Source organism: Schistocerca cancellata, chromosome 8, assembly GCF_023864275.1.
Source record: "Schistocerca cancellata isolate TAMUIC-IGC-003103 chromosome 8, iqSchCanc2.1, whole genome shotgun sequence".
Lineage (NCBI taxonomy): Eukaryota > Metazoa > Arthropoda > Insecta > Orthoptera > Acrididae > Schistocerca > Schistocerca cancellata.
In genome coordinates this window covers 226767486-226794082 of record NC_064633.1, presented here as the reverse complement: position 1 = coordinate 226794082, position 26597 = coordinate 226767486, and the positions used below count along the sequence as shown (strand labels likewise).

Here is a 26597-nt window from a genome sequence, read left to right as displayed (position 1 = left end):
CTGCTTAGTGTATTCATCCGTTGGTCTCTCTCTACGATTCTTACATCCCATGCTTCCCCCCCCCCCACCCCTTAATAATGAATTAGTGATCCCTTGATGCCTCAGAATGTCTCCTATCAACCGGTCCCTTCTTCTAGTCAATTTGTGCCACAAATTCCTTTCCTCCCCAATAACTATTCAGTACCCCCTCCTTAGTTATGTGAACTTCAGCATTCTTCCATAGCACCACATTTCGAAAGCTTCTATTCTTCTCATGTATAAACTAGTTATCGTTTTTGTTTCACTTCCATACCTGGCTACACTCCATACAAATACTTTCAGAAAGGACTTCCTGGCATTTAAATCTATACTCAATGTTAAAAAATTTCTCTTCAGAAGCACTTTCCTTGCCATTACCAGCCTACATTTTATATCCTCCCCACTTTGACCATCATCAGTTATTTTTGCTCCCCAAATAACAGAACTCATCTACTACTTTAAGTGACTCATTTCCTAATCTAATTCCCTCAGCATCACTTGATTTAATTTGACCACATACCGTTATTCTCATTTTGCTTTTGTTGATGCTCATCTTACATCCTCCTTTCAAGACACTGTCCATTCCATTAAACTGATCTTCCAGGTCCTTTGCTGTCTCTGCCAGAATTAAAATGTCATAAGCAAACCCCAAAGTTTTTATTTCTTCTCCATGAATTTTAATTCATACTCCAAATTTACTTTTGTTTCCTTTACTGAATGCTCAATATACAGATTGAATAACATCGGAGGTAGGCTACAACCGTGTCTCACTCCCTTCCCAACCACTGCTTCCCTTTCATGTCCTTTGACTTTTATAACTGCTGTCTGGCACCTGTACAAAGTGTAAATAGCCTTTGCTCCCTATACTTGATCCCTACCATCTCCAGAATTTGAAAGAAAGTATTCCAGTCAACATTGTCAAAAACTTTTCCTATGTCTCTAAATGCTAGAAACGTCAGTTTGCTTTTCATTAATCTATCTTGTAAGATAAGTCAGTATTGCCTCATGTGTCCCAACATTTGTATGGAATCCAAACTGATCTTCCCCAAGGTCGGATTCTACCAGTTTTTCCAATCGTCTGGAAAAGAATTCATGTTAGTATATTGCAGCTGTGACTTATTAAACTGAAATCTGGTAATTTTCACACCTGTCAACAAATGCTTTCTTTGGAATTGGAATTATTACATTCTTCTTGAAGTCTGAGGGTATTTTGCCTATCACGTACACCTTGCTCACCGGATGGTAGAGTTTTGTCATGGCTGGCTCTCCCAAGGCCATCAGTAATTCTAATGGAATGTTGTCTACTCCCAGGCCCTTGTTTCGACTTATGTCTTTCAATGCTCTATCAAATTCTTCATGCAATATCATATCTCCCATCTCATCTTCATCTACATCCTCTTCCATTTCTAGAATATTGTCCTCAAGTACATCACTCTTGTATAGACCCTCTATGTACTGCTTCCACCTTTCTGCTTTCCCTTCTTTGTTTAGAACTGGTTTTCTATCTGAGTTCTTGATATTCATACAGGTGGTTCTCTTTTCTCCAAAGGTCTCTTTAATTTTCCCGTAGGCAGTCTCTATCTTACCCCTAGTGAAATATGCCTCTACATCCTTATATTTGTCCTCTAGTGATCCCTGCTTAGCCATTTTGCACTTCCTGTCAATTTCATTTTTGAGACGTTTGTATTCCTTTTTGCCTTCTTCATTTACCACATTTTTATATTTTCTCCCTTCATTAATTAAATTCAACATCTCTTTTGTTACCCAAGGATTTCTACTAGCCCTCATCTTTTTACCTACTTGATTCTCAGCTGCCTTTACTATTTCATGTCTCAAAGCTACCCATTCTTCTTCTACTGTATTTCTTTCCCCCATTCTTCTCAATTGTTCCCTAATGCTCTCTCTGAAACTCTCTACAACCTCTGGTTCTTTCAGTTTATCCAGGTCCCATCTCCTTAAATTCCCACCTTTTTGCAGTTTCTTCAGTTTTAATCTACAGTTCATAAACAATAATTTGTGTTCAGAGTCCACTACTACTCCGAGAAATGTCTTACAATTTAAAACCTGATTCCTAAATCTCTGTCTTACCATTATAGAATTATCTAAAACCTTCCAGTGTCTCCAGGCCTCTTCCACGTATACAGCCTTCTTTCATGATTTTTAAACTAAGTGTTATGATTAAATTATGCTCTGTGCAAAATTCTACCAGGTGGCTTCCTCTTTCATTCCTTATTCCTATTTCATGTTCACCTACTACTTTTCCTTCTCTTCCTTTTCTTACTATCGAATTTCAGTCCCCCATGACTATTAAATTTTTGTCTCCCTTCATTATCTGAATAATTTCTTTTATCTCATCATACATTTCTTCAATCTCTTCGTCACCTGTAGAGCTAGTTGGCACATAAACTTGTACTACTATGGCAGGCATGGGCTTTGTGTCTTGGCTACAATAATGCATTCACTATGCTGTTCATAGTAGTTTATCTGGGCTCCTATTTTTTTATTCATTATTTGACCTATTCCTGCATTACCCCTATTTGATTTTGTATTCATAACCCTGTATTCACCTGACCAGAAGTCTTGTTCCTTCTGCCACCGAACTTCAGTACTCCAACTATATCTAACTTTAACTTATCCATTTCTCTTTTTAAATTTTCTATCCTACATGCCCGATTAAGGGATCTGATATTCCCCACTTCTATCCGTTGAACGCCAGTTTTCTTTCTACTGATAACGATGTCCTCCTGAGTAGTCCCTACCTCGAGATCCAAATGGGGGACTCTTTTACCTCTGGAATATTTTCCCCAAGAGGACACTGTCATCATCTGACCATACAGTAAAGCTGCATGTCCTCGGGAAAAATTACAGTTGTAGTTTCCCCTTGCCTTCAGCTGTTCACAGTACCAGCACAGCAAGGCTGTTTTGGTTAATATTACAAGGCCATATCAGTCAATCATCCAGACTGTTGCCCCTGCAACTACTGAAAAGGCTGCTGCCTTTCTTCAGGAACCACACGATTGTCTGGCCTCTCAACAGATACCCCTCCGTTGTGGTTGCAACTACAGTAAGGCTATCTGTATTGCCAAGGCACGCAAGCCTCCCCATCAATGGCAAGGTCCATGGTTCAGGTTCAGGGGGAGAGTAATACCTTATGGTGTCTAAAACATTTTCCATGGCCTTCCTGTGTTCAAGTATGACTTTGCTTTCCTGTTTTTTGAGGAATTCGTATGACATCATTCCACTGCTTGATGTTTGACTTTCAAAGTTTCATATAAAATCCAAGTCTCATTTTCCTTAACAACGCAAATGAATTGTGTCATAATCTTTTTGGTATTTGTTTCAGAAATGAAGAGCAGCTCCAATTTGATGGTCTCTATTCAATAATTTGGAAACACCCTCTTTTGTGGCTTAGCTGATCTTTGACCTCATCTTGTACAACTGAACTAGAAATTTCTGGTAGAGATGTACCATGTGAAGTAAAGTATCTGTATCTTGTGTTTATCACTTGAATATCTCCAAAATGAGTGATGACTAGCATTACAATGATCGTCATGTACATTCATTCTTCTTTCAATGAAAAAGCTTCACCATTTTCTCATGCAAGACACAGTCATTGCACTTTCCTCTGTGTGCTGTTTCATTTGGCTGTAATTTTGTAAATGCTGAGTGTTTTCTGCATTCAAAAAGTGAATGACACCATAGATATCACACTTGGCTGAATTTTCTGCTGTGAATGCTGAGGTTCATCTCCACATTTGCACCAACTTAGATAACTGTAGCAAACAACGGAAACTCCAGGTTGGAATATAAACAATATTAGGAAAAGAACAGATTGCTACTTGTAAAGATGACACATTGAGTTGCAGACAGGCACAACAAAAAGACTGTTACACATTTAGCTTTTGCCCACAGTGATCTTCTGAAAAGAGAACAGACCCCTTGTGGAGTTGATACAATAAAACTTAACTTCTCTGCATCTTTGCCAGACAATGGAAATTCTGTATTTAAAATCTTTAGAATAGTCGAGTCTACACTGAAGTCGAAGACAGGGAATGATATATATTACGCAAAAAATGTTGCAGGCAAGTGGAATAATTTTTATAACACCTTCTTTGCCCATTCAGTCCAAGATGTCCAATTACTTTAAAAAATAAATATGCTCAAAACCATGTAAGGCTGCCTTCTGAAGTGAAACAAGTGAAGCAGAAAATGTTTATTACTTGGAAAATATATAAAGAGTTCCCAGAGACATCAGCTAAAGATAACTACCAAACATGCCAAAAAGCCTATTAACAAGGGTTGTATACGTACTGCTACACCAAGAAAATTATACAACAAAAAACAGCAAACTTAAGTAACATTAGCAAATTAGTATGGTATTGTGTAAATGAGAGACTTGACAGACATCTAAGCCAAATGAGGACTGATAGTGTAAGCATTTTAGACTCTTATATGGTCAGTAACCCTTTTAACACAGCTTTTATTAATTCAAATAGCTTATGTGTGAATTCTAGTGCTGATGATTATACAACTCCTTTCCAGATACAAAAACCACCATATATTTATAAAACATATACAACAGAAACAGACACACTCAAAAATAAAACTGAGACTAAAGTCTCTGTTAAAAAGATGCAAACACGCACTCTTTCCTGTTCAGATTCACCTATTCAATGAAAGTTTGAATAAATGTGTGGTTTCAACTAAATTAGAATTTGCGATAATCAAACCACTGTATCAAAAACACAGTACAGACAAAGTTGAAAAGTACAGGCCAATCTGTTTAATTCCAATCCTAAGAACAGTATTAAAACAAATTATACCACTGAGATAACTAAAATTTCTTGTAAAAAAAAAAGTGTTACAAGAAACCCAACATGGTATTACGAAAGGCTACTCAGCAACATCTACCATATGTGATCTGGTGCATACATTAACCATATGTGACCTGGTGCATACATTACTTAGCAATTAGATTAAAAATAAAGGGTGGCATATTTGTTCTTAGATGTGTCACATGCATTTGACACAGCATCTCATGAGCTGCTACTAAATGAACAGGAAATTTGTGGTACCAGAGGAACAGCAAAAAGTTTCTTACAGTACCTACACAACTCATCAGGTCACACAAAGTGGGTAACATTATTTAAAAAGTACAGCTACAGTAGTTTCGTATACCCTAAGGGTCAGTTCTGGAGCCTTTATTATTTCTATTATACAATGGCTATTCAGAAAGTAAGACCTGATCAGATGGAAAATGGAAACCACAGTGAAAATTCAATGAAGCTTGGTATAGACGTATTGGGCACACAGTATGTCTACTATGCCCGCCAATTGTATCACATCACTATTTTCAGTTGTGAGAGCACAGTGATCATGTAAAGATGACTCGAAAATTGTGTCTCCTGCCATGTCATGGTGCCTGCCATGAGATCTCACCTGGTTTTATGCAGCCCACATATTGTAACTGTCATGCATTTCCTTCTTCACTGCAGCATACTGCAGGGACAATGAAGATGATCCTGTAGCATTTTTGATGGGAAGTCTTTGATCGCCCTCCCTCCATATAGCTTAGAGGTGCCCCCCCCCCCCCCCCCCCCCCCCACACACACACACACACTGATTCTCATCTTTGCTCACATGAACCCATGGCTATGAAGATCAAATTTTGACACAGACACTGAGGTGCAGACCAGTGCAGAGAATTGGTGGAAAACACAGGTGGCTGCCTTCTATGACGTTTGCATTGGAACGTTGAAACAATGCCACAACACATGTCTAATTAGGTGCAGTGACTATTTTAAAGAAATAGCTGGAAGGTGTAGCTAACTGTTGAAAATAAAACATTTTTAATATTCACAGTGGTTTCCAGTTCACGACCAATCAGACCTTGCCTTCTGAATAGCCCTCATATATTAATGATCTACCCACTGTGCATAATAGCAAAGTACTTCACTATGCAGATGACACAAGAGTTGTTAATGAGGATGCAACAGGAATGATCTGGCACAAAGTTGTTCTGGTGTATTTACTTGAATTGAAAAATTACTTGCGCCAAAACATTAGTAAAACATATCTAATGGGCTTTCAACTATACCACCATATTGATGGAGTCCAACTAATGTTGCGTCTGATGATGGCAGAGAAATAAAATTGGATGATAAAATTGCTTTTCTTGGAGTAATGTTAGGTAAGTATCTCTCTTGGGATCATCACATTGATCTCTTATGCCATAAAAGCACATACTCACCATATAGAGGAGATATTGATTTGCAGACAGACACAACAAGAAGACTGCCATACATTTACACTTTTGGTAAAAAGGTGTTCTTTCAAAATAGAAAACACACACACACACACACACACACACACACTCACACACACACCTCACAATCACTGTGTTTGGTCACTGTGGCTAGACTGCAGACAGCAACAGCACTAGTTGCAAAAGCAGTCTGGTGCGGGTGGTGGGGGTAAAGGAGGAGGCTGGAGTGGAGATGGGGAGGGACAGCAAGGTAGGGATGGGGGAAGGTGTAGTGCTGCTTGGGCTGCTGTGGCTGGCCAGAGACAGTGGTCACATGTATGTGTGTGTGTTGTGCCAGTGTGAACGTGTTTTCTACTCCAGAAGAAGAGCCTTTGGCCAAAAGCTTAAATGAACGGCAATCTTTCCATGTGTGCCCATCTGCGACTCAACATCTCCTCTATGTGGTGAATATCATAATACTGTTGTTATTCCACCCTTGACTTTCCACTCTTTGAAAAATTAAGAAAACCAATTTATGCAATGATGACACTGTCACAAGTTCTGAATTTGAGCAAATAAGTATTAAACCCAATAGAGGGTATTGTTAGTTTTTTTTTTAACCCAATGACAGATGTATTTTCAGAAATTTATACAAAAAAAAATAACAAAAAAATAATAAAAGAGCCTGTAAATGACCAGCACATAGTCATATAAATATTATTCTTTATTTTTTCTTGTTGTATAGTAGTGTTCTATGTATGTTCTTTTGACATGTTCCTAATAATATTTATCATGAAACTGATCCATGGAACCAGTAAATATGTAACTAACTTTTGCTGCAAAAAAAAGAATGAAGAATTAACAGAACGACAATCATGTTAGATCAATCTTTTTAAGCTAAGTATACAAGTAACCAAGTCATACTCTGTGTTTCAAAACTCCTTAGATGTTGTAATGATCTCATTTAATTACATGATAAAACATTAATTATGTCTAAAAAGTATCTGGTTGTGGTATTTTTTGACAGCAGGAATGTTACTTAATGAAGTGAAAATGTAGAATAGCTGGGCATATGTTGGAACATTAACTGTTACTGAAAACTACTGCTGAAGAGATGGCGGAAGGAAATAACCAAAAAAACAGGCCTGGATATGAGTATATAAGATATATCACTGATGATCCAAAATGTGACAGCCATGCTGAGGTGAAGAGGATATCTGGCAAATGATGGGAATGGGGAACTTCATCAAATCAGCTTTGTGGTTGGCGACTTGAGTCAATAATATTGTGACAGTGTGTCTCAAGAGCCTACAGTAAAACAGTAAGTGGAGGCTTTGGATGTGATCTTACAGATGCAGTGAAAGTGCACAATTAGCTTCCAGAATGTAATAAAATAATTTCAGATATTAAAAGATCTTCAATAGTAGAAAAAACGCCTCACATTCTGTTGTTATATCTTACCCTTGGACGTGGTATAGCCTTTAGGGGTTTCTTTGAGCCCATTTTCTTCATAGCATTATAGTACTTCTTCTGATCCTCAGTCATGAACAATTCCAAAGAGCCACCTGCGTAAAGGAGGAAAAGAACTATACTTATTTGCCGAAACATTGCTCACATTTTTAGCACAAAAATTTTCCATTATTTTCATGGAAGATTTAAATCACAATTTTCTATTTGGAAAAAGGATAAACTTTCTAACAACCTTTCACATCAATTACTAAGAAACAACACTTATTCCATTTAGCTGAAGACATCCAAATTAAGCCTGTGTGACATGATTTGTATTAAGAGTTCAGAAATAATTAAAGAACCATCTTCTCCATACCACACCCATCTACACAAACTCACACTTAGACACACACAGAAACAGGGAGAGGGAGGGAGGGAGGGGGAGGGGGGGGAGAGAGAGAGAGAGAGAGAGAGAGAGAGAGAGAGAGAGAGAGAGAGAGAGAGAGAGAGAGAGAGATCAGAAGAGGGAAAAAATCTCAAGTTCAGTCACTAATGGCATAGATCACATTACAATCTTTAAACATGATTTTAATACACAAGCAAAAAACTTCAGGAAGGTTAAATAGAATATGAATTATTTTCACAATTTTTTCACTGTAGTGTTATGAAAATATAGTTTGCAGCATAGATGAGGATTAGTAAATCTTTTGTTATGCTATCAAGTTCTTTAGGTATCACACTAGTGATGAAAGATGTTTCATTTTCATGTTTTGCATTTATAGAATATCAGTCACTGAAATGATCATTTTTAGTGCTGTTAATTCTTTATTTTCTCCTGCCTGTATCCAAATTCAAATAATAATATTTTATTCCATCCATTAAAAACATGTTTTTGGCAACAAGTTACTTTTCTTTCACTTAAAGGCTACTGCCAAAAGTTTTTCATTCTTTGCTTATTCAAACCATCTACACATAAGGGAATTATGTTACAGTGAGAACAAACATGATTTATGGAACATAGTACTTTGTAAAGCCAATGTAAGAAAGAATGGAGTACAGGTTGCATGTAGCACTGAACACACTGAATGGGCAACAGTAATACAGGTTTCAGAATAGGCTTACACTCGTTTGTGATTGCTTAAATAACACTGTTTCTTTGGCGGCTCACCAGAGCATGCAAGGGGGCTGAGCAAAGTGGCCTCTATAAACAGGCCTGGGAACTTAATGGGCATGCGGTCTCTGGAAACATGCACATCATGAGTGAAGATACATCAGATTAGCCATAAATTGTAAAGAAGAACTTAATACAGCACAAAATGTCATATAAATATATTATGCTGTAATCTGTGCTATACACGCACAAAATTGTAGAATACATTATGTAATTGTCATTCTATAACCAAAAGTTCAGGGCCTATATGTAATGATACAACATGTATCGATTGAAATACATCAAATATCTGATTAAATAAACGAAATTAAAGCACATGGTTTATTGCTGTACTTAGTACATATGCTTTTAAAACATCAATTTACACATGTTATTTGTCTTGTTCTTTCTAGAGTGAGCATGTTTCACATCTAAACATACTTAAAATCCATGTCTTAACAAATCTTTTACCCCAATACAACGTTTCTTTTAGGGCATGAAATCTGTACTGTAACTTAATAAATATTACAATTTTTATTTACTTATCAATAAAATAAAAAGTTATAAGTCTCAATTCCAATAATAAATAATTTCTACTATACTGTTGTTGGGTACTGAGAGGATGTGAACTGTTTTTACAGGAACTTACACATTTTCAGATTTTACTTAACTGTATCATCCTCAAAGACATTATTTTCTAAATGAAAAGCTTGTTTACTTTCACATCAGCTTCTTAAAATTTGACACTGGGAAATTCTTCTTCTTATTTTTTATTATTTTCATGATATTTCAGGATTTGTATATGAGTTTAGTTTGTGATTGAGTAAATTTTCCTTTATTTGTGTAAGGCTGTTCTCATTTTAAGTTATAGCACTCTGTCTTCTGTAAATCATATTTTTACTTTTATTTCACTTCTGCCCTTTCTTTCAGCCTTTATGGCTATGTAAATGGCATATGACTTTTCCTCATGACAATGTATCTTTCTTTGGTTTACAGTTTCAATGCTTATAAAGAAGTGTGAATGATTTGCTCTATTTCCATCAGACCCTAAAGTACAACAATAAAGAAAATCTCTGGGTGGAAAAATATATGAAATAAAGAACTCCAGATACATCTATTTATGTGCATTATGTGCCTTGGAATATGGAGAGGAAGAATGCACAGAAGAAGAAGAAGATCCTGAAAGCTACAAAAAAGCACTTAAGGGCAAATATTATGTCAACTGAAAACAAGCTCTGGGCAGTAAAATGAAGGCACTGGAAGAAAATCAGATTTGAGACCTGACTGGTTTCCTAAAAGGAGAAAAGACCATACCTTGTAAATATGTTTCTCACATAAAATTTAAACCAGATGGAAATGTTGACAAGTACAAGGCACAATTTGTGATTAAAAGATTTGATCTTTAGTCTAACAACAAAGATATGCACTTTTTGTTCCATTTTTTGTGTTGCTGTAACTCGATGCATCCACTCCATTTTTTATATGGGGACTTTGAACAAACTGTACATATGAAATAACCAGAGTGATATAAAAAGACAAAAGAAGCAAACCATGTTTACATATTAAGAATATTGTGATAAAAAGCTTATCATCATTCTCCACATGGTTGATAGATAGGTTCAAATTACAGATCAAGAGAACACTGATAACTTCACCAATTATTTGAAAGCTTATTTCAAAATAATGTTGAAACCAAAATCATTCTTCCTGAATTTTGATATTAAATGGTTTGGTAATGGTCCAGTATAAAATAAGTCAGAATGCATATGAAATTAATGTATTGAAGTGACTGTATTTTGAAGAATACAAAGCTATTGTGTCATCTATGATGAAGGAAACACAGACTTCAAATGCAGAAATTGACCATTTATGTAACTGACGACTGGAACACCTTATATTGCCTAAGGTATATATTGTCATTCAAGATAAATTCTGCACTCTAGGATACATGAAATGAGTATATTTTTGGAACACTTGATTTGAGCACTGATTATCATCAAAATATAAACTGTAGTATATTTAACTGTCATAGTGATGCAGTCACCTAGAACTGCGGGTCAGGGAAGACTTACCATATCGGATGAGAAGTCTTTCCTTTTCATCCTGTACAGTAAGTCTTCCCTGACCTGCGGTTCTGGGTGACTTTCCCAAAATCTACCCCTAGACCTCCAGGGCTTTTCCTTCACCCTTTTTCCATCCCCTTCAACCCTTCTGCCTGAAGAAGGAGCCACGGGCTCCGAAATCTTGCCAAGTACAACCATATTTTTATGTGTGTTCTGCCACCACTTGATGAGTAGATTTTTTGTCTATCCAGTTAAATAATTTTGTCAATAATTGATTGTCTTCATTGTTATAGACTATGATTAGCTGCTCCATTAGGTTATGACATAATTCATGCTGTTGGTCCTATTTCATGGCTAAATAAAAAACTATAATAGGCACATCTATCACTGAATCAAACATTATTCCTACAGATGATGCTATCGAGGAAATCATCTGGCTGAGTAAGTTAATTCTGAGAACTGGGAAAGCTGAAACAAATATAAGTTACCTCTCTTCAGACTGAAATGAAGTTACAGCAAGACTGACACACAGCTTCAAATTTCATCATCACACTAAACATATTAAGCACTCCATCATTTGAGAAAAGATGATGGAACAGTGCCCAGAGGCCAGTAATACTACAACACACAATACAATATCAGATACTACACTGAAAACTCTGAGATGACAAGAATATTGTTTTCATATGTTAAAATGGGAATCACTTAATAAATCTTTTAATTTCACATTATTTAAATAAGAGCAAGTGTTGAAGCTACACAGTTCATGTGTCATTGTATGTTTCCATAAATTTTTTGAATTGATCTGTAGAAGACATTAGAAACAGTTGATGTGGAAGCAGATAGAAAGTTCTCACATTTACCATATCACCCTTGGGTATTATTTTTTGAATGAATAATACATGGGGGCAATGGCAAAACAAGAAGAATAAGAGAAATCTGGCAATAATTATTACTAAAAAGTTGCTCAGTTTTGCAAACTTTTTGTGTGCACAAAAAAAATCACAATCATGGCGCACAGAGTTTGGCAACTGTCTTAATCGTTTAATTTTGGTTGCACAGTAGAATGGCCTCGCTGGCTCACATAATTTCAATGATTTCAAGATGCTTAGGTACTGAATTTAAAGCCAGAATCTCAACAGATAAAGTCATCAATTAACTGTATGTGTCCAGAAGGTAAGGATTTATTTCTGATATTACGTGTAAGAGAGAAACAGTGTACAGAATACACAGAAGAATTAAAATCTTTTGATGATCATTTTATACCCAAAATGAATGTAATCTATGAGCAACTGACATTGAATTAATGATTTCAGTGTGAGGGAGAATGTATAGATGATTTCATCACTGTTTTGTTTGATGTGTGGCCTTACTGAATATTGTCAATTTGGTGGAATGGAGGATGGCCAGACTCATGAAATCATTGTAGGTATCCTTGGTCAGAAAATAACTGAAGCATTGTGACTGAGCATTGCAATTATCATGTAATCTTATAAAACAAAGTGCACAAGTGAAAGAACAGAAGAGAATGTGGATGATGAAGTGGCAATCCACAGCCCGCATATGAATGCCCAACAACAAGGACGAGATACCATAAGCATAAGAAAAAATTTGTTATTTAAAAAAAAAATCATAACAGTAGTATAGACAATACAATTTATTGTGCTACTTAAGTACAAAACTTATTTTTTGACCTAAATAGCAAATTGAAGCTGTACACAACAACTTCAAATATGTGGGGATGGGTGGAACCTAGAATGAGTTGGACATGATACCAAATTTCCAGCGAAGCTTCACAGCTATTATATAGGACAAAAACATGTCTTCCCAGAGAAACAAAACAAAAATTCTTAGATGATAAACTGTCACTATAACCATAAAAATCACTTTATAATGATAATAGAAATTTATTGCAATCACTGAAATTCATCTATGAAACATCAGTTATAATGGAAGCTATATATCACAGAGGACTATGTGCTGCTAGACACAGACACAAGTGAGTAGCTTAGTGCCATGAAAACAATTGCAATTAATAGCGTATATTCACGCAAAACAAACAAAATGGTTGCCCCACCAAGTAATATGTATTTCAAATTGTTCACAGTTTTCATAGTTCCATATAACATAGCCCTGAAACAACACACTGTGGTGTGTGTTTTGATCACTCTTAAGCCAAAGTGCATTAATATGTGGAGTTAGAAGGAATTTTGACAGCATGGTATGTCTTGGAGTGATTGAACTGGTAGAGGAATGATGCAGTGATGCACAGCACTTGTATTGGCTCCAAAATCAAACTAAAATATCAATATGTTTGTGGGCTATGTGAGACTAATAAAAATCTTCAATAACATGTTTTATGGTGTCTAAGTATTGCAAAATCTAAAGCAAAATGGATGTTGTGTTTACTCTTTGCTTTTCAGTTTGACAATTCTATGTTTACTTTCAGTTGTCAAGTTGTACTTTTTTAACTGTGGGAATAAAACCAGTTAGTTACAGTTTGTGTGTATCCCTGAATAATTTACTCCTTGAATGATGGAAGAATCCAACATCACTACATTAAATGAGTCTAAATGGGAAAAAATGCTTTTACATCTACAAGAGGATTTGCAAAAGCAGTTTAATGATTGTCACACTTAAATTACAACATAAAATGATGCAGTGCTGTCTCTGCAAACTGAGAGACAGACTGTAAATACAACGAACAGTTCACCCACTGAATCTAGTATAGTTTCTTCTCTGTTGATGGAAATGTGTACTCCAAAGTTTTTATCAAACAAACCAGAACTGTGGTTCATAATGTTAGATTTAATGTTATTGCATAACAATGTTAGTAGCAATCACACTGTGGCAGTTAACAGCTAGGATGCCTAGGTGGTTGAAATGATTTTGGACATTAATAAAGTCACCCTTGCAGCAGCAATATCACCACTTGAGGGACACTTAGCCAGATTTGTTAACAGATGGATTAACACATGCAGCAAGTATTACAGCTTGACCATATTGGTGATAGAACACTGCCGGTATTCTGGTGCCATCTAAGAGGCATCATTGTGGAAGAAGCGATGTCAAAGACAATGCTACATCATGTATGGCTAGTACAACTACCACAACCAGTAAAGACAGATGTGTTGGCATGTAAGAAAACTGACATTTAATCTTTATTTTTCAATTGCAAACAGACGAATACTTTGTTGGTGAAGCAAGTGGCTAATGGCAATGTAAAACAGATAGATATTCATCCGACCAGCAGAATCTAACATAACAGCTGAACGGTACAAGTGAAACAACCTCACCCAGTGTGCTGGTATCACAGGCATTTTGGTGATCACCTCAGAAGGTGCACATCTTTATGTGCATTCCCAAATGGCCACAGCTCCTGCAGTAGATACATTAGGCCAGACTGTTCCACAAGAGTGCCGAATAGTAACAAATGAGCCATCACTAGTCATGGAAGCATTGTAAATGATCTAAGCAAAAATAACTAAAACACAGAGCTCTATATTAGCCCAGTTATTAATGACAAACCGACCATGACCTAACATGCAATGAATTACATTGCTTATTTACATTATAGTGCTGTTTGAATGTGAAGGATAAGAAGGAAACTGCTGCTATCTTAGCGACTCATGTTCAGATGTAAGTATGCTAATATTCAGACGGAGCAAAGCTGCAACAAGGAGCACACCTCTCCATCTTACAGAAGCCAACAACTCACCTGTTATAACATATGGTGATAGACAAGTGACAGTTGACCTGGGTTTCAGTAAGAAGTTCAAATAGAGGAGTGTGCTAGCTAATGTCATTGAGTTAATATTGGGAGCAGATTTCATTCAGTGCCATTGACAAGAAATCAATCTCAGGATGGTTCAGATTAAGATAGGCAATGAGGTGGTCACAGGTACTACAGGCAGCAGTGCTACCAATGCCATCGCCTCATCCAATAGTTCAGTTGTACCACGGGCCTGCCCAGAAGAAGTCAGCCATTTACATACGGTACTGCACACCACAATGCACCACAGCAAGACAATACCCAGACAACCAGTCACTCAATAGCCATGGTTTTTTAATAGATTGGATCCTGACCATTTGCTACAGCAAAGGCAGAATTTGAATAAGTGATGCAACCAAGCCTGGTACCCTGTGGGCACCACCATTACATTTAGTGAAAAAGGAAGCAGAGAACATCATGCTTTTAACTTAGGGACCATTTCCAAATGCTACACTACGTGAACAAAAGTATCCAGACACCTAGCTGAAAATGACTTACAAGTTCGTGGCACCCTCCATCGGTAATGCTAGAATTCAATATGATGTTCGCCTACCCTTGGCCTTGATGACTGCTTCCACTCTCACAGGCATATGTTTTATCAGGTGCTGGAAGGTTTATTGGGGAATGGCAGCCCATTATTCACAGAGTGCTGCACTGAGGAGAGGTATCAATGTCGATCGGCGAGGCCTGGCTCGAAGTTGGTTATCCAAAACATCCCACAGGTGTTCTATAGGATTCAGCTCAGGACTCTGTGCGGGCCAGTCCTTTATGGGGATGTTACTGTCATGTAACCACTCTGCCACAGGCTGTGCATTATGAACAGGTGCTTGATTGTGCTGAAAGATGCAATCGCCATCCCCGAATTGCTCTTCAACAGTGGGAAGCAAGAAGGTGCTTAAAACATCAATGTAGGCCTGTGTGATGATAGTGCCACACAAAACACATGACCACACCATAGAACCACCGCCTATGAATTTTACTGTTGGCACTACACACGCTGGCAGGTGACGTTCACCAGGCATTCACCAGACCCACCAAATTGCCACATTGTGTACCGTGATTCACTACTTCACACAACGTTTTTACACTGTTCAATCGCCCAATGTTTATGCTCCTTATACGAAGCGAGACATTGTTTGGCATTTACCGGCATGATGTATGGCTTATGAGCAGCCGCTTGACCGTGAAATCCAAGTTTTATCCCCACCTGCCTAATTGTCATAGTACCTGCAGTGGATCCTGATGCAGAGTTTGGAATTTCTGTGTGCTAGTCTGGATAGATGTCTGCCTATTATGCATTATGACCCTCTTCAACTGTCAGCGGTCTCTGTCAGTCAACAGACGAGGTCAGCCTGTATGCTTTTGTGCTGTATGTGTCCCTTCACTTTTCCGCTTCAATATCACATTGGAAACAGTGGTCCTAAGGATGTTTAGGAGTGTGGAAATCTTGCATACAGACGTATAACACAAGTGACACCCAATCACCTGACCACGTTCGAAGTCTGTGAGTTCTGCGGAGCGCCCCATTCTGCTCTCTCATGATTTATAATGACTACTGAGGTTGCTGGCATGGAGTATCTGGCAGTGAGTGGCAGCACAATGAGCCTAATATGAAAAACATATGTTTTTGGGGGTGTCCGGGTACTTTTGATCACATTGTGTACATGTCTTTTTCATCCACCCAGCTTCCATTAGGACACCATCTTTGTTTTTTTCTACCTCTTAAAAACCAGGAAAGAACTCTTTGATCCATCTATTGTCCCTTCACCCACCTCCATTTCCTTTTCACTACATTCACAATTTCATCCTCCACTCCAGTCAGTTACCTGATCCATTTCATGCATAATTTCCGTGGCTCACTGCTGTAAGTCAAAACTGCTGTTAACAGTTATTGTAAACTTTCTGTTACAGTGTTTACTTTGACTACTTTATTTGTAGTATGTTAAATATAAATGATTTTAGTCTTGTTATTATTAGTCATAAAACTTTATTTTAAAACTTGATTTATTAAGTTCTTCAGTGAATTGTTAGTGCTAGTCACTTATGTTTGATTAACATGTATCTATGTTTCCCAAGTTTAGGGATTTAATTGCTGCCCCTAGGACTGCTGATAATAGTTTCGGTGATATGGAAACATCTTGCATTATTTCCCTTTTTATCCTGTAGAAAACTGGAGCTTATATTTTGCAGTATATTAACACAGATTCAATGGTTGTTAGCACAAACTGAGTTGATATTTTATCAACAGCTTTCTCAAAATCTCCAAATCTAAGTGAACTGGTAAGTCAAAGTCTCTCCACTCTGTTCACAACCTACAAGTTGTCCTTTGTTCTAGTTCCAAGTTTAGCCTATGCTTTTTGTGCCTAAAATTGGTGGTTCATAATTTTACTGAATATGCATATTATCAAGAGGAGGCTATAGTTTTTAATGTTGTTTTCTCATTTCCCATTGTTTTAAGTTAAATAATTACAAAATGGGGAGTACATATTGCTGAAAGATACACAAGGGTGTTGGTGTAAGCATTTTAGTTAAGAAATAATGTTTAGCATGAGAAAGTTGATTATGTAACCTCACCGGACAAACAATTAGTTCCCCCTCCCCCCCCCCCCCCCCACACACACACACAGAAATCATTAAAAGTATCATTTAATACTGTGTAATTGACAACTGGCTGGGTTTGGTGAGGTAGTGGGTCCAAAGTCCAATATTTTGACTGAGCCACGCGCTCTGGAATTGATTGCGCAATTCCACCAAATTGCGGGGGTGCTAATGTTGGCATTTTACCCAATCTTAAAACATGTCACACACAATTGTCTATAGGGTTCCAGTTACGTGATTTTGCAGGCCAATGGAGATGTGATAGTGTGGGCGAGTAAACAGAAAACTAGTCACACATTTTTCAAGTCCTATGAACTTTGCATTTGTCATCTTGAAAAATAGGGATATCAACAAAATACTGATCATACAGGTGTTGACTGAAAGGTAGCACCTGATCCTTCAGAAAGTTTAAATAAACATGACAGTTCATATTAGTGGTCACTTCAGTCAGTGGGTCCAGACCTTGCACGCATTCAGAATGAAGCGCTTAATTTGGTCTTTGATGCACTCAGCGACATGCATCATGTAAATATATGCAAAGAAGTGATTCATCAGACCACATTACATTTCACCAATCAGATACTCTGAATGTTCGATGATTTCTACCCCACTGATCATGTGCAGCTTTATGTACGTGTGTGGGCTATAGCCTCTATCAAGGTGACTCCTCTCACTAACAGGTTGTGATGGACTTTCATTTGCTGCCTGCAACAGTTCCTGTCAGGTTTGGAAGTGGTTTTGATTTACAAGCTGTGAAACACATCTGTGGTCCCTCTCAGTAAGGCTCTTTTTTTTTACTACAATTCTGACATCGTGTTTCATGGCTACCGCTACCTTAGGCACACTGACCAGTCCACCATGAAACACCAACAAATCGAGCACAACATGTAGTCAGATACATACAATGTCCACTTGAAACATAAATGTCTAACTGACTGCTACTTCCTTATGCTGACATAGACATTTTGCATTTGGCACTGTTAGCTGCAACAGGCAGAAGACAAATTTTAGCAATTTTGATTGAGATAAATTCATTCTGCAATGTTCTTCTTCAGCACACCAGTGCAGAAGTGTGCACAGAATCAACTAAGAGAAAATTCCATACATTAAGCACATTTATTTATACATAAAAGCTGACACAGAAATTTTTCTTTTTATGAGTCCACGTGCACAGGATCATGAGCCAATTAAAGTTCTAAATTTGCATATTTTACTGTTCGTGTCGTATCTGTGTAATTTGTCATTTACTGCATCAATACCTGTTTGTATTGTGACATTTTGTGTATTTTTGAACATTCAAGGGTGCCGTGATAAACACATATTGTTATCATCAATTGCAGGCTTAAACTTAATTGTGCTCTTTTAAAATTTTTGAGAACATCATCAGGTGTATCCTCTTTCAAAACAACCATTCTCTAATTCCGTTGCACAATTATGTGAGAAATGGTTATTTTGCGAATTTTTGGACACTTACAAAATTATATTTTTGTAAGTTATCAGTATGAGTGTTTTAGATACGTAATTTATTTCACAGCAAATCAGTATTTGTGGCTCACAGTTCTGCCAAAGCATATATTGCGCCTGAAATTCATGCTATATCAGCGCAAAAAAATGTGCATTTTTGAGAATTTTTGCAAGCTACCATTGTCCTTTGCATAATCTATGAGCAATTTTTAGCAAATTGGGATTTGTGATTTAGTTATTGTAGCAGATTTTCTAACTAACATATTATGTTGCATTTAGTTTTCCCTTAAAGAGGAGTACTCCTATACATTATCTTCATTGTCCTATACATTAGCTGCATTTATTGTAAATTAACACTGTTTTTGAGTTTGCTAACAACTATAAGTAACCTGAAAACATTTTAGGAAACTAGTAGCTTTTGCCACATGTTTTTGTATTGCAGTAATAGAAATCTCGTTTTGTGTACTTGCTTCAAGTCTAATAGGGAATCAGCAACTTTTTACCTCAACAGATTAAAAGATAATCTACAGGCTTAATTTAAAGTTATTTGTTCACTGCCTTATAATACACTGCACCAATCAGAATGCGGCCCCACTGTGAATGCTGTTCTCAAACACGGACGAGTTGGTTGATGTTCGTAAGCAGCTGGAAATCACCCTGAATACTGTCAAACAACTGGCAGGTGCTGCAAATCAGCTGGAAGAGCTCTTGAGAGTCGTGTACCTTGACACCACCTCTACCTCAAGTACTATCCTCTCCCGTGGATACTGTCACCTCTGTGCAAAGCAGAGAATTTGTCATTACTCGTCCACTTGACTGCAAGTGTCTTGCCAACGGTAGATGTAGGCATCATGTTTAAGGTGGACAAGGACCAGGTAGGGCTCACAATGTTGTACCAATCCCCCTAACTATGCATGAGTTGTGTTTGTATGAGTGTGCGTGTGTATGTTGTCCAATTCTGATGAAGGACTGTTTGGCCGAAAGCTTTGTTTGACTGTCTTTTAGATGTGCCTCTCTATGACTCAGCACCTCTGCTATATGGTGAATAGCAACTATCCTTTTCATAATATTGTCATTATTCCATTATGGATTTCCCATTGCTAGTTATACCGTCTCATTTTTGTGCCTTTCACTGTCCTGTACATCTGAGAGACAAGACCCCACTAAGATCAAGGGTAAATTTCCTGATTTTTTTTCCCTTTTCTAATCTGATTGAAATGTGATTAACGTAAGACATTTCCCCCCCCCCTCCCCCCCCCTCCCACAAAAAAAATTTTGAATCACAGCTAATGGATATTTGGTATGTGATGGGTATTTTTATTCAGTTAATCTTTTAAAAAAAGAAAAGTGCTTTAGGGTTCACCACTCACTTGAGCTGCAGACATGAAGTCATAAATGAGTTGGTTCAAGACATATTCCTAGAATACAATACGAATGTGAATAGAGTGAATAAAGTTATGCACTGAAGTGAACAAACTGCATGACCTATGGATGACCACTGTGGAGAACAAATGCGAACAAAAAGGAGTTTCCCAGTTAATGAAATCTGATGCCTACAGATCACTAGCAGAAATACGCTCACTGGACAAAAAATTAGTCACCCCTACAGAAATAATTACAAGCATCATTTTATACACTGTAATTTCACCAACAGATTTGATAACCACCTAGATTCATTTACCAAGTGAGCCCACGAGTCTGTGCAGATACATCACATCCAGATTAAGCCAATCACTGAGGATTTGATTGCCCTATTCCACTAAATTGTGAGGATGTTGATATTGTCATTTTACCTGCTGTTCCAAAATGTCCCAGATATTTTCTGTACAGTCATGTCAAGCGATTTTGCAGGCCATTCAAGATGTAATAGGGTCGGAGACTGTTCACAAAACCAGTCACATATTCTTTCAGCCTGATGAAGTTTGCTGTTGTCTTCTTTATGTGTCTGTATGAGCAAAGGCCTCTTGCAAGGTGTCTGACTCCAAATGTTCATTGAATGCAGTTCCCATCACCATTTCCTCTCATTAACAGATTGGGATAGACTTTTATTCACTGTCTGGGTTTGGAACAGATTTTGATTCACAAGCCGTGAAAAGAGCACCTCCAGTCCCTCTCGGACACAATTTTTTTCCAACCACAATTCTTATTCTCCAAGTATATTTTTTGCGCCCACACCACTGTTTGTAGACACACTGAACAGTCTTCCATGAAATATCAACAAATTTAGTAAATTCACATACCGTATGGCCATGAACATGGCCATACATGATTGCCCCCCTTTTCCATTCTGTCACGTCTTTACATTTATCCATGTCTATGTACAATGTCTGCTTGAAATATACATCTGTCACTCATTGCTAGTGCCTTGTTGTCGTTATTGTCTTCAGTCCAGAAACTGGTTTGATGCAGCTCTCCATGCTACTCTATCCTGTGCAACCTTCTTAATCTCTGAGTAACTACTGCAACCTACATCCTTCTGAATCTACTTAGTGTATTTATCTCTTGGTCTCCATCTACGATTTTTACCCTCCACCCTTCCTTCCATCACTAAATTGGTGTTCCCTTGATGCCGCAGAACATGTCCTACTAATCGATCCCTTCTTCTGGTCAAGTTGTTCCACAAATTCCTCTTCTCTCTGATTCTATTCAGTACCTCCTCATTATTTACGTGATCTACCCATCTAATCTTCAACATTCTTCTGAAGCACCACATTTTGCTTCTTGTCTAAACTATTTATTGTCTATGTTTCACATCCATACATGACTACACTCCATACAAATACTTTTAGAAAAAATTTCTTGACATTTAAATCTATACTCAATGTTAACAAAATTCTCTTCTTCAGAAACACTTTTCTTGCCATTGCTAATCTACATTTTATATCCTCTCTACTTTGACAATCATCAGTTATTTTGCTCCCGAAACAGCAGAACTCACCTACTACTTTAAGTGTCTCATTTCCTAGTCTAATTCCCTTAGCATTACCTGATTTAATTAGACCACATTCCATTATCCTCGTTTTGCTTTTGTTGATGTTCATCTTATATCTGCCTTTCAAGACACTGCCCTTCCAGGTCCTTTGCTGTCTGACAGAATTACAATGTCCTCGGCAAACCTCAAAGTTTTTATTTCTTCTCCATGGATTTTAATTCCTACTCCAAATTTTTCTTTTCCTTCCTTTACTGCTTGCTCAATATCATATTGAATAACACGGGGATAGGCTACAACCCTGTCTCACTCCCTTCCCAACTACTGCTTCCCTTTCATGCCCCTCGATTCTTATAACTGCCATCTGGTTCTTGTACAAATTGTAAATAGGCTTTCACTCCCTGTATTTGACCCCTGCCACCTTCAGAATTTGAAAGAGAGTATACCAGTCAACATTGTCAAAAGCTTTCTCTAAGTCTACAAATGCTAGAAACATAAGTTTGCCTTTCCTTAACTTATCTTCTAAGGTAAGTCATAGGGTCAGTATTGCCTCACGTGTTCCAATACTTCTACGGAATCCAAACTAATCTTCCCCAAGGTCAGCTTCTACCAGTTTTTCCATTTGTCTGTAAAAAATTTGTGTAAGTATTTTACAGCCTTGACTTATTAAACCGGTAGTTCGGTAATTTTCACACCTGTCAACACCTGCTTTCTTTGGGATTGGAATTATTATATTCTTCTTGAAGTCTGAGGCTCCTGTCTCATACATCTTGCTCACCAAATGGTAGGGTTTTGTCATAGCTGGCTCTCCCAAGGCTATCAGTAGTTCTAATGGAATGTTCTCTACTCCCAGGGCCTTGTTTCAACTTAGGTCTTTCAGTGCTCTGTCAAATTCTTCACACAGTGTCACATCTCCCATTTCATCTTCATTTACACCCTCTTCCATTTCCATAACATTGTCCTCAAGTACATCGCCCTTGTATAGACCCTCTATATACTCCTTCCGCCTTTCTGCTTTCCCTTCTTTGCTTAGAACTGGTTTTCCATCTGAGCTATTGATATTCATACAAGTGGTTCTCTTTTCTCCAAAGATCTCTTTAATTTTCCTGTAGGCAGTATCTATCTTACCCCTAGTGATATATGCCTCTACATCCTTACATTTGTCCTCTAGCCATCCCTGATTAACCATTTTGCACATTTCCTGTCAAGCTCATTTTTGAGACGCTTGTATTCCTTTTTGCCTACTTCATTTACTGCATTTTTATATTTTCTCCTTTCATCAATTAAATTCAGTAGCTCTTCCGTTACCCAAGGATTTCTACTAGCCCTCACCTTTTTCCTAGTTGATCCTCTGCTGCTTTCACTATTTCATCTTTCAAAGATACCCATTCTTCTTCTACCGTATTTCTTTCCCCTGTTCCTGTCAGTCGTTCCCTAATGCTCTCTCTGAAATTCTCTACAAACTCTGGTTCTTTCAGTTTATCCAGGTCCCATCTTCTTAAATACCCACCTGTTTGCAGTTTCTTCAGTTTTGCTCTACAGTTCATAACCAATAGGTTGCAGTCAGAGTGCCTGGAAATGTCTTACAATTTAAATCCTGGTTCCTAAATCTCTGTCTTACCATTATATAATCTATCTGAAACCTTCCAGTGTCTTCAGACCTCTTCCATGTATACAATCTTCTTTCATGATTCTTAAACCAAGTGTTAGCTATGATCAAGTTCAGCTCTGTGCAAAATTCTACCAGGCAGCTGCCTCTGTCAATCCTTATCCCCATTCCATATTCACCTACTTCTTTTCCTTCCCTTCCTTTTCCTACTATCGAATTCCAGTCCCCCATGACTATTAAATTTTTGTCTCCCTTCACTATCTGAATAATTTCTTTTATCTCATCATACATTTCTTCAATCTCTTCATCACCTGTAGAGCTAGTTGGCATATAAACTTGTACTACTGTGGTACGTGTGGGCTTTGTGTCTATCTTGGCTACAACAATGTGTTAACTATGCTGTTCATTGTAGTTGACCCGTGCTACTATTATTTGAGTCACAATTAAACTACTCCTGCATTACCCCTATTTGATTTTGTTTTTATAACCCTGTATTCACCTGACCAGAAGTCTTATTCCTCCTGCCACTGAACTTCAGCACTCCCACTATATCTATCTTTAACCTATCCATTCCCCTTTTTAAATTTTCTAACCTACCTCCCCGGTTAAGGGATCTGACATTCCACACTCCGATTCGTTTAACACTAGTTTTCTTTCTCCTGGCTAGTGCCTTATGCTCACATAAAGGCAGTGCATGTGCAGCTGAGCACGTGATATCTGTGTGTGCACACTGGGCTGACAAATTGTTTGTCTAGTGAGCTTACATTTCTGATCTTTCTGGATAATAATACCTAGAACCGTGTTAGCACAGAGATAAACAGATGTCCAGTACAGTGTGATGGTCAAGACTAGCATACTCCATCTGCTGTGGATTAGTAAAACATTTCTGGGGAAGAATATGACTCAGTCTGACATTTGCCTAAACAGATGTGGCTAACTGCTAAAAACAGTGTCTAGGCTGGCCTGTGTACCAAACCATCGATGATTAACACATTCACTGCAGCTGATGCTTACAAGCATCAACATGAGCTACAGCCCAGTTTGGCTAATGTTTATAAGCATTTCCATGTACAGTGTATAACTTATGGGTCACAGCAACCAGTTTGCACCTTTGTAATAACAGACAACAAGTAATACAGAGGAGATAAACATATTCTTTGCCTTGATGATATGCAGCAGTCTGGCACAACTTGATTCTTTCCAAGTATATTGGTCAACGAACCTAACTCAGCTACAAATAAATCGACATTCAGTAACCTAAATTTACATCCATACATTGCAAACCTCCATGACGAGCATTGTAGAGTGTACCTTCTGTTATGTCACCCATTAACATTTCTTTTGATTACAGTCATATAAGAGGAAGGGGAAAATGATTGCTTAATGCCTATGTGCATGCTGTAATTATTCTAATCTTGCTACATAGGGAGCAATAGTATATTCTATTAATCACACTGCTTTGGGATCTGGGCTTGATTGTGACTACTATATGACAGTTCTCTGCGATCAGTTGTAAAAGTGTTTTGAAAGCAGTTTTATTTTAATTATTTATATACATATTCCTTAGATACTTTACGGCATGTAGTGAATACATATACCCAAATTCTATGCTTCTCCGTCAAAAAATTCACCTAATGAATAAAAGACTTTTTCAAGTAAATATATCTTTAATTTATTTTTAAATAATGCTTTGTTACAATGTAGGCATTTGGTGGAGTTTGGCAGTGAATTAAAAATTTTAACATTGGAGTACTATACACCTTTTTGCACCCAAGTCAGATTGTTTAGTTCGTAATGGAGGTCAGCCTTGCTCATTGCGTTGTGATCATGCAACATTTCGTTGGTTTCATAATGGGCAGAATTGTCAACCATGAAATTCAAGTAAATATATTGTATATTTAAAAAGAAAGATGATGAGACTTACCAAACAAAAGCGCTGGCAGGTCGATAGGCACACAAACAAACACAAACATACACACAAAATCTAGCTTTCGCAACCAACGGTTGCCTCGTCAGGAAAGAGGGAAGGAGAAGGAAAGACAAAAGGATATGGGTTTTAATCCCCATACCACCTTCCCTACCCTCTGGCTCCTACCCCTGTAACCGTCCCCGGTGTAAAACCTGTCCCATGCACCCTCCCACCACCACCTATTCCAGTCCTGTAACCCGGAAGGTGTACACGATCAAAGGCAGAGCCACGTGTGAAAGCACCCACGTGATCTACCAACTGACCTGCCTACACTGTGAAGCGTTCTATGTGGGAATGACCAGCAACAAACTGTCCATTCGCATGAATGGACACAGGCAGACAGTGTTTGTTGGTAATAAGGATCACCCTGTGGCTAAACATGCCTTGGTGCACGGCCATCACATCTTGGCACAGTGTTACACCGTCCGGGTTATCTGGATACTTCCCACTAACACCAACCTGTCAGAACTCCGGAGATGGGAACTTGCCCTTCAGCATATCCTCTTTTCTCGCTATCCGCCAGGCCTCAATCTCCGCTAATTCCTAATTTCAATCTGCCGCCGCTCATACCTCACCTGTCTTTCAACATCATCTTTGCCTCTACACTTCCGTCCCGACTGACATCTCTGCTCAAACTCTTTGCCTTTACAAATGTCTGCTTGTGTCTTGTATGTATGGATGGATATGTGTGTGTGTGCGAGTGTATACCTGTCCTTTTTTCCCCCTAAGGTAAGTCTTTCCGCTCCCGGGATTGGAATGACTCCTTTTAATTAAAACCCATATCCTTTTGTCTTTCCTTCTCCTTCCCTCTTTCCTGACGAGGCAACCGTTGGTTGCGAAAGCTAGATTTTGTGTGTGTGTTTGTGTTTGTTTGTGTGCCTATCGACCTGCCAGCGCTTTTGTTTGGTAAGTCTCATCATCTTTCTTTTTAAATATATTTTTCCCACGTGGAATGTTTCCCTCTATTATATTCATATCAAGTAAATATATTGGGATGTTGTAGGAAGTATCTCAAGCTTCTTGAACAGATTATGATAGGAGGTTCTTGGTTGTATGCTGAATATTATTTGGACCACCTTTTTCTGCTGCAAGATTTTCTCTGATGAAGCTGAATTGCCCCAAATGATAATTACACAGCACATGACAGAGTGGAAGTATCCAAAATAAGTAGATTTTGTGACACTAACATCTCGAATTTGTGAGATTATCCTAATGGCAAAAGTAGCAGAGGACAAACATTTTATGGTTTGGAGAATATGGTATTCCCAGCTGAACCTAATGTGTATGAGGAGACCTAAGAATTTGGTGCAATGTACTCTTTGTATTTGCTGA

The 26597-nt window shown here is 37.8% G+C and overlaps 1 protein-coding gene across 1 annotated transcript in view; it reads right to left on the bottom strand.

Annotated features, from left to right (window-relative positions):
* The window catches only part of LOC126095773 (sodium channel protein para), a 923047-nt gene that overhangs the window by 113437 nt on the left and 783013 nt on the right, over positions 1 to 26597 (bottom strand). The window contains exon 29 of the mRNA XM_049910580.1: positions 7724 to 7827. Coding sequence (XP_049766537.1) covers positions 7724 to 7827 — 104 coding nt within the window. The remainder of the gene's footprint in view (positions 1 to 7723; positions 7828 to 26597) is intronic.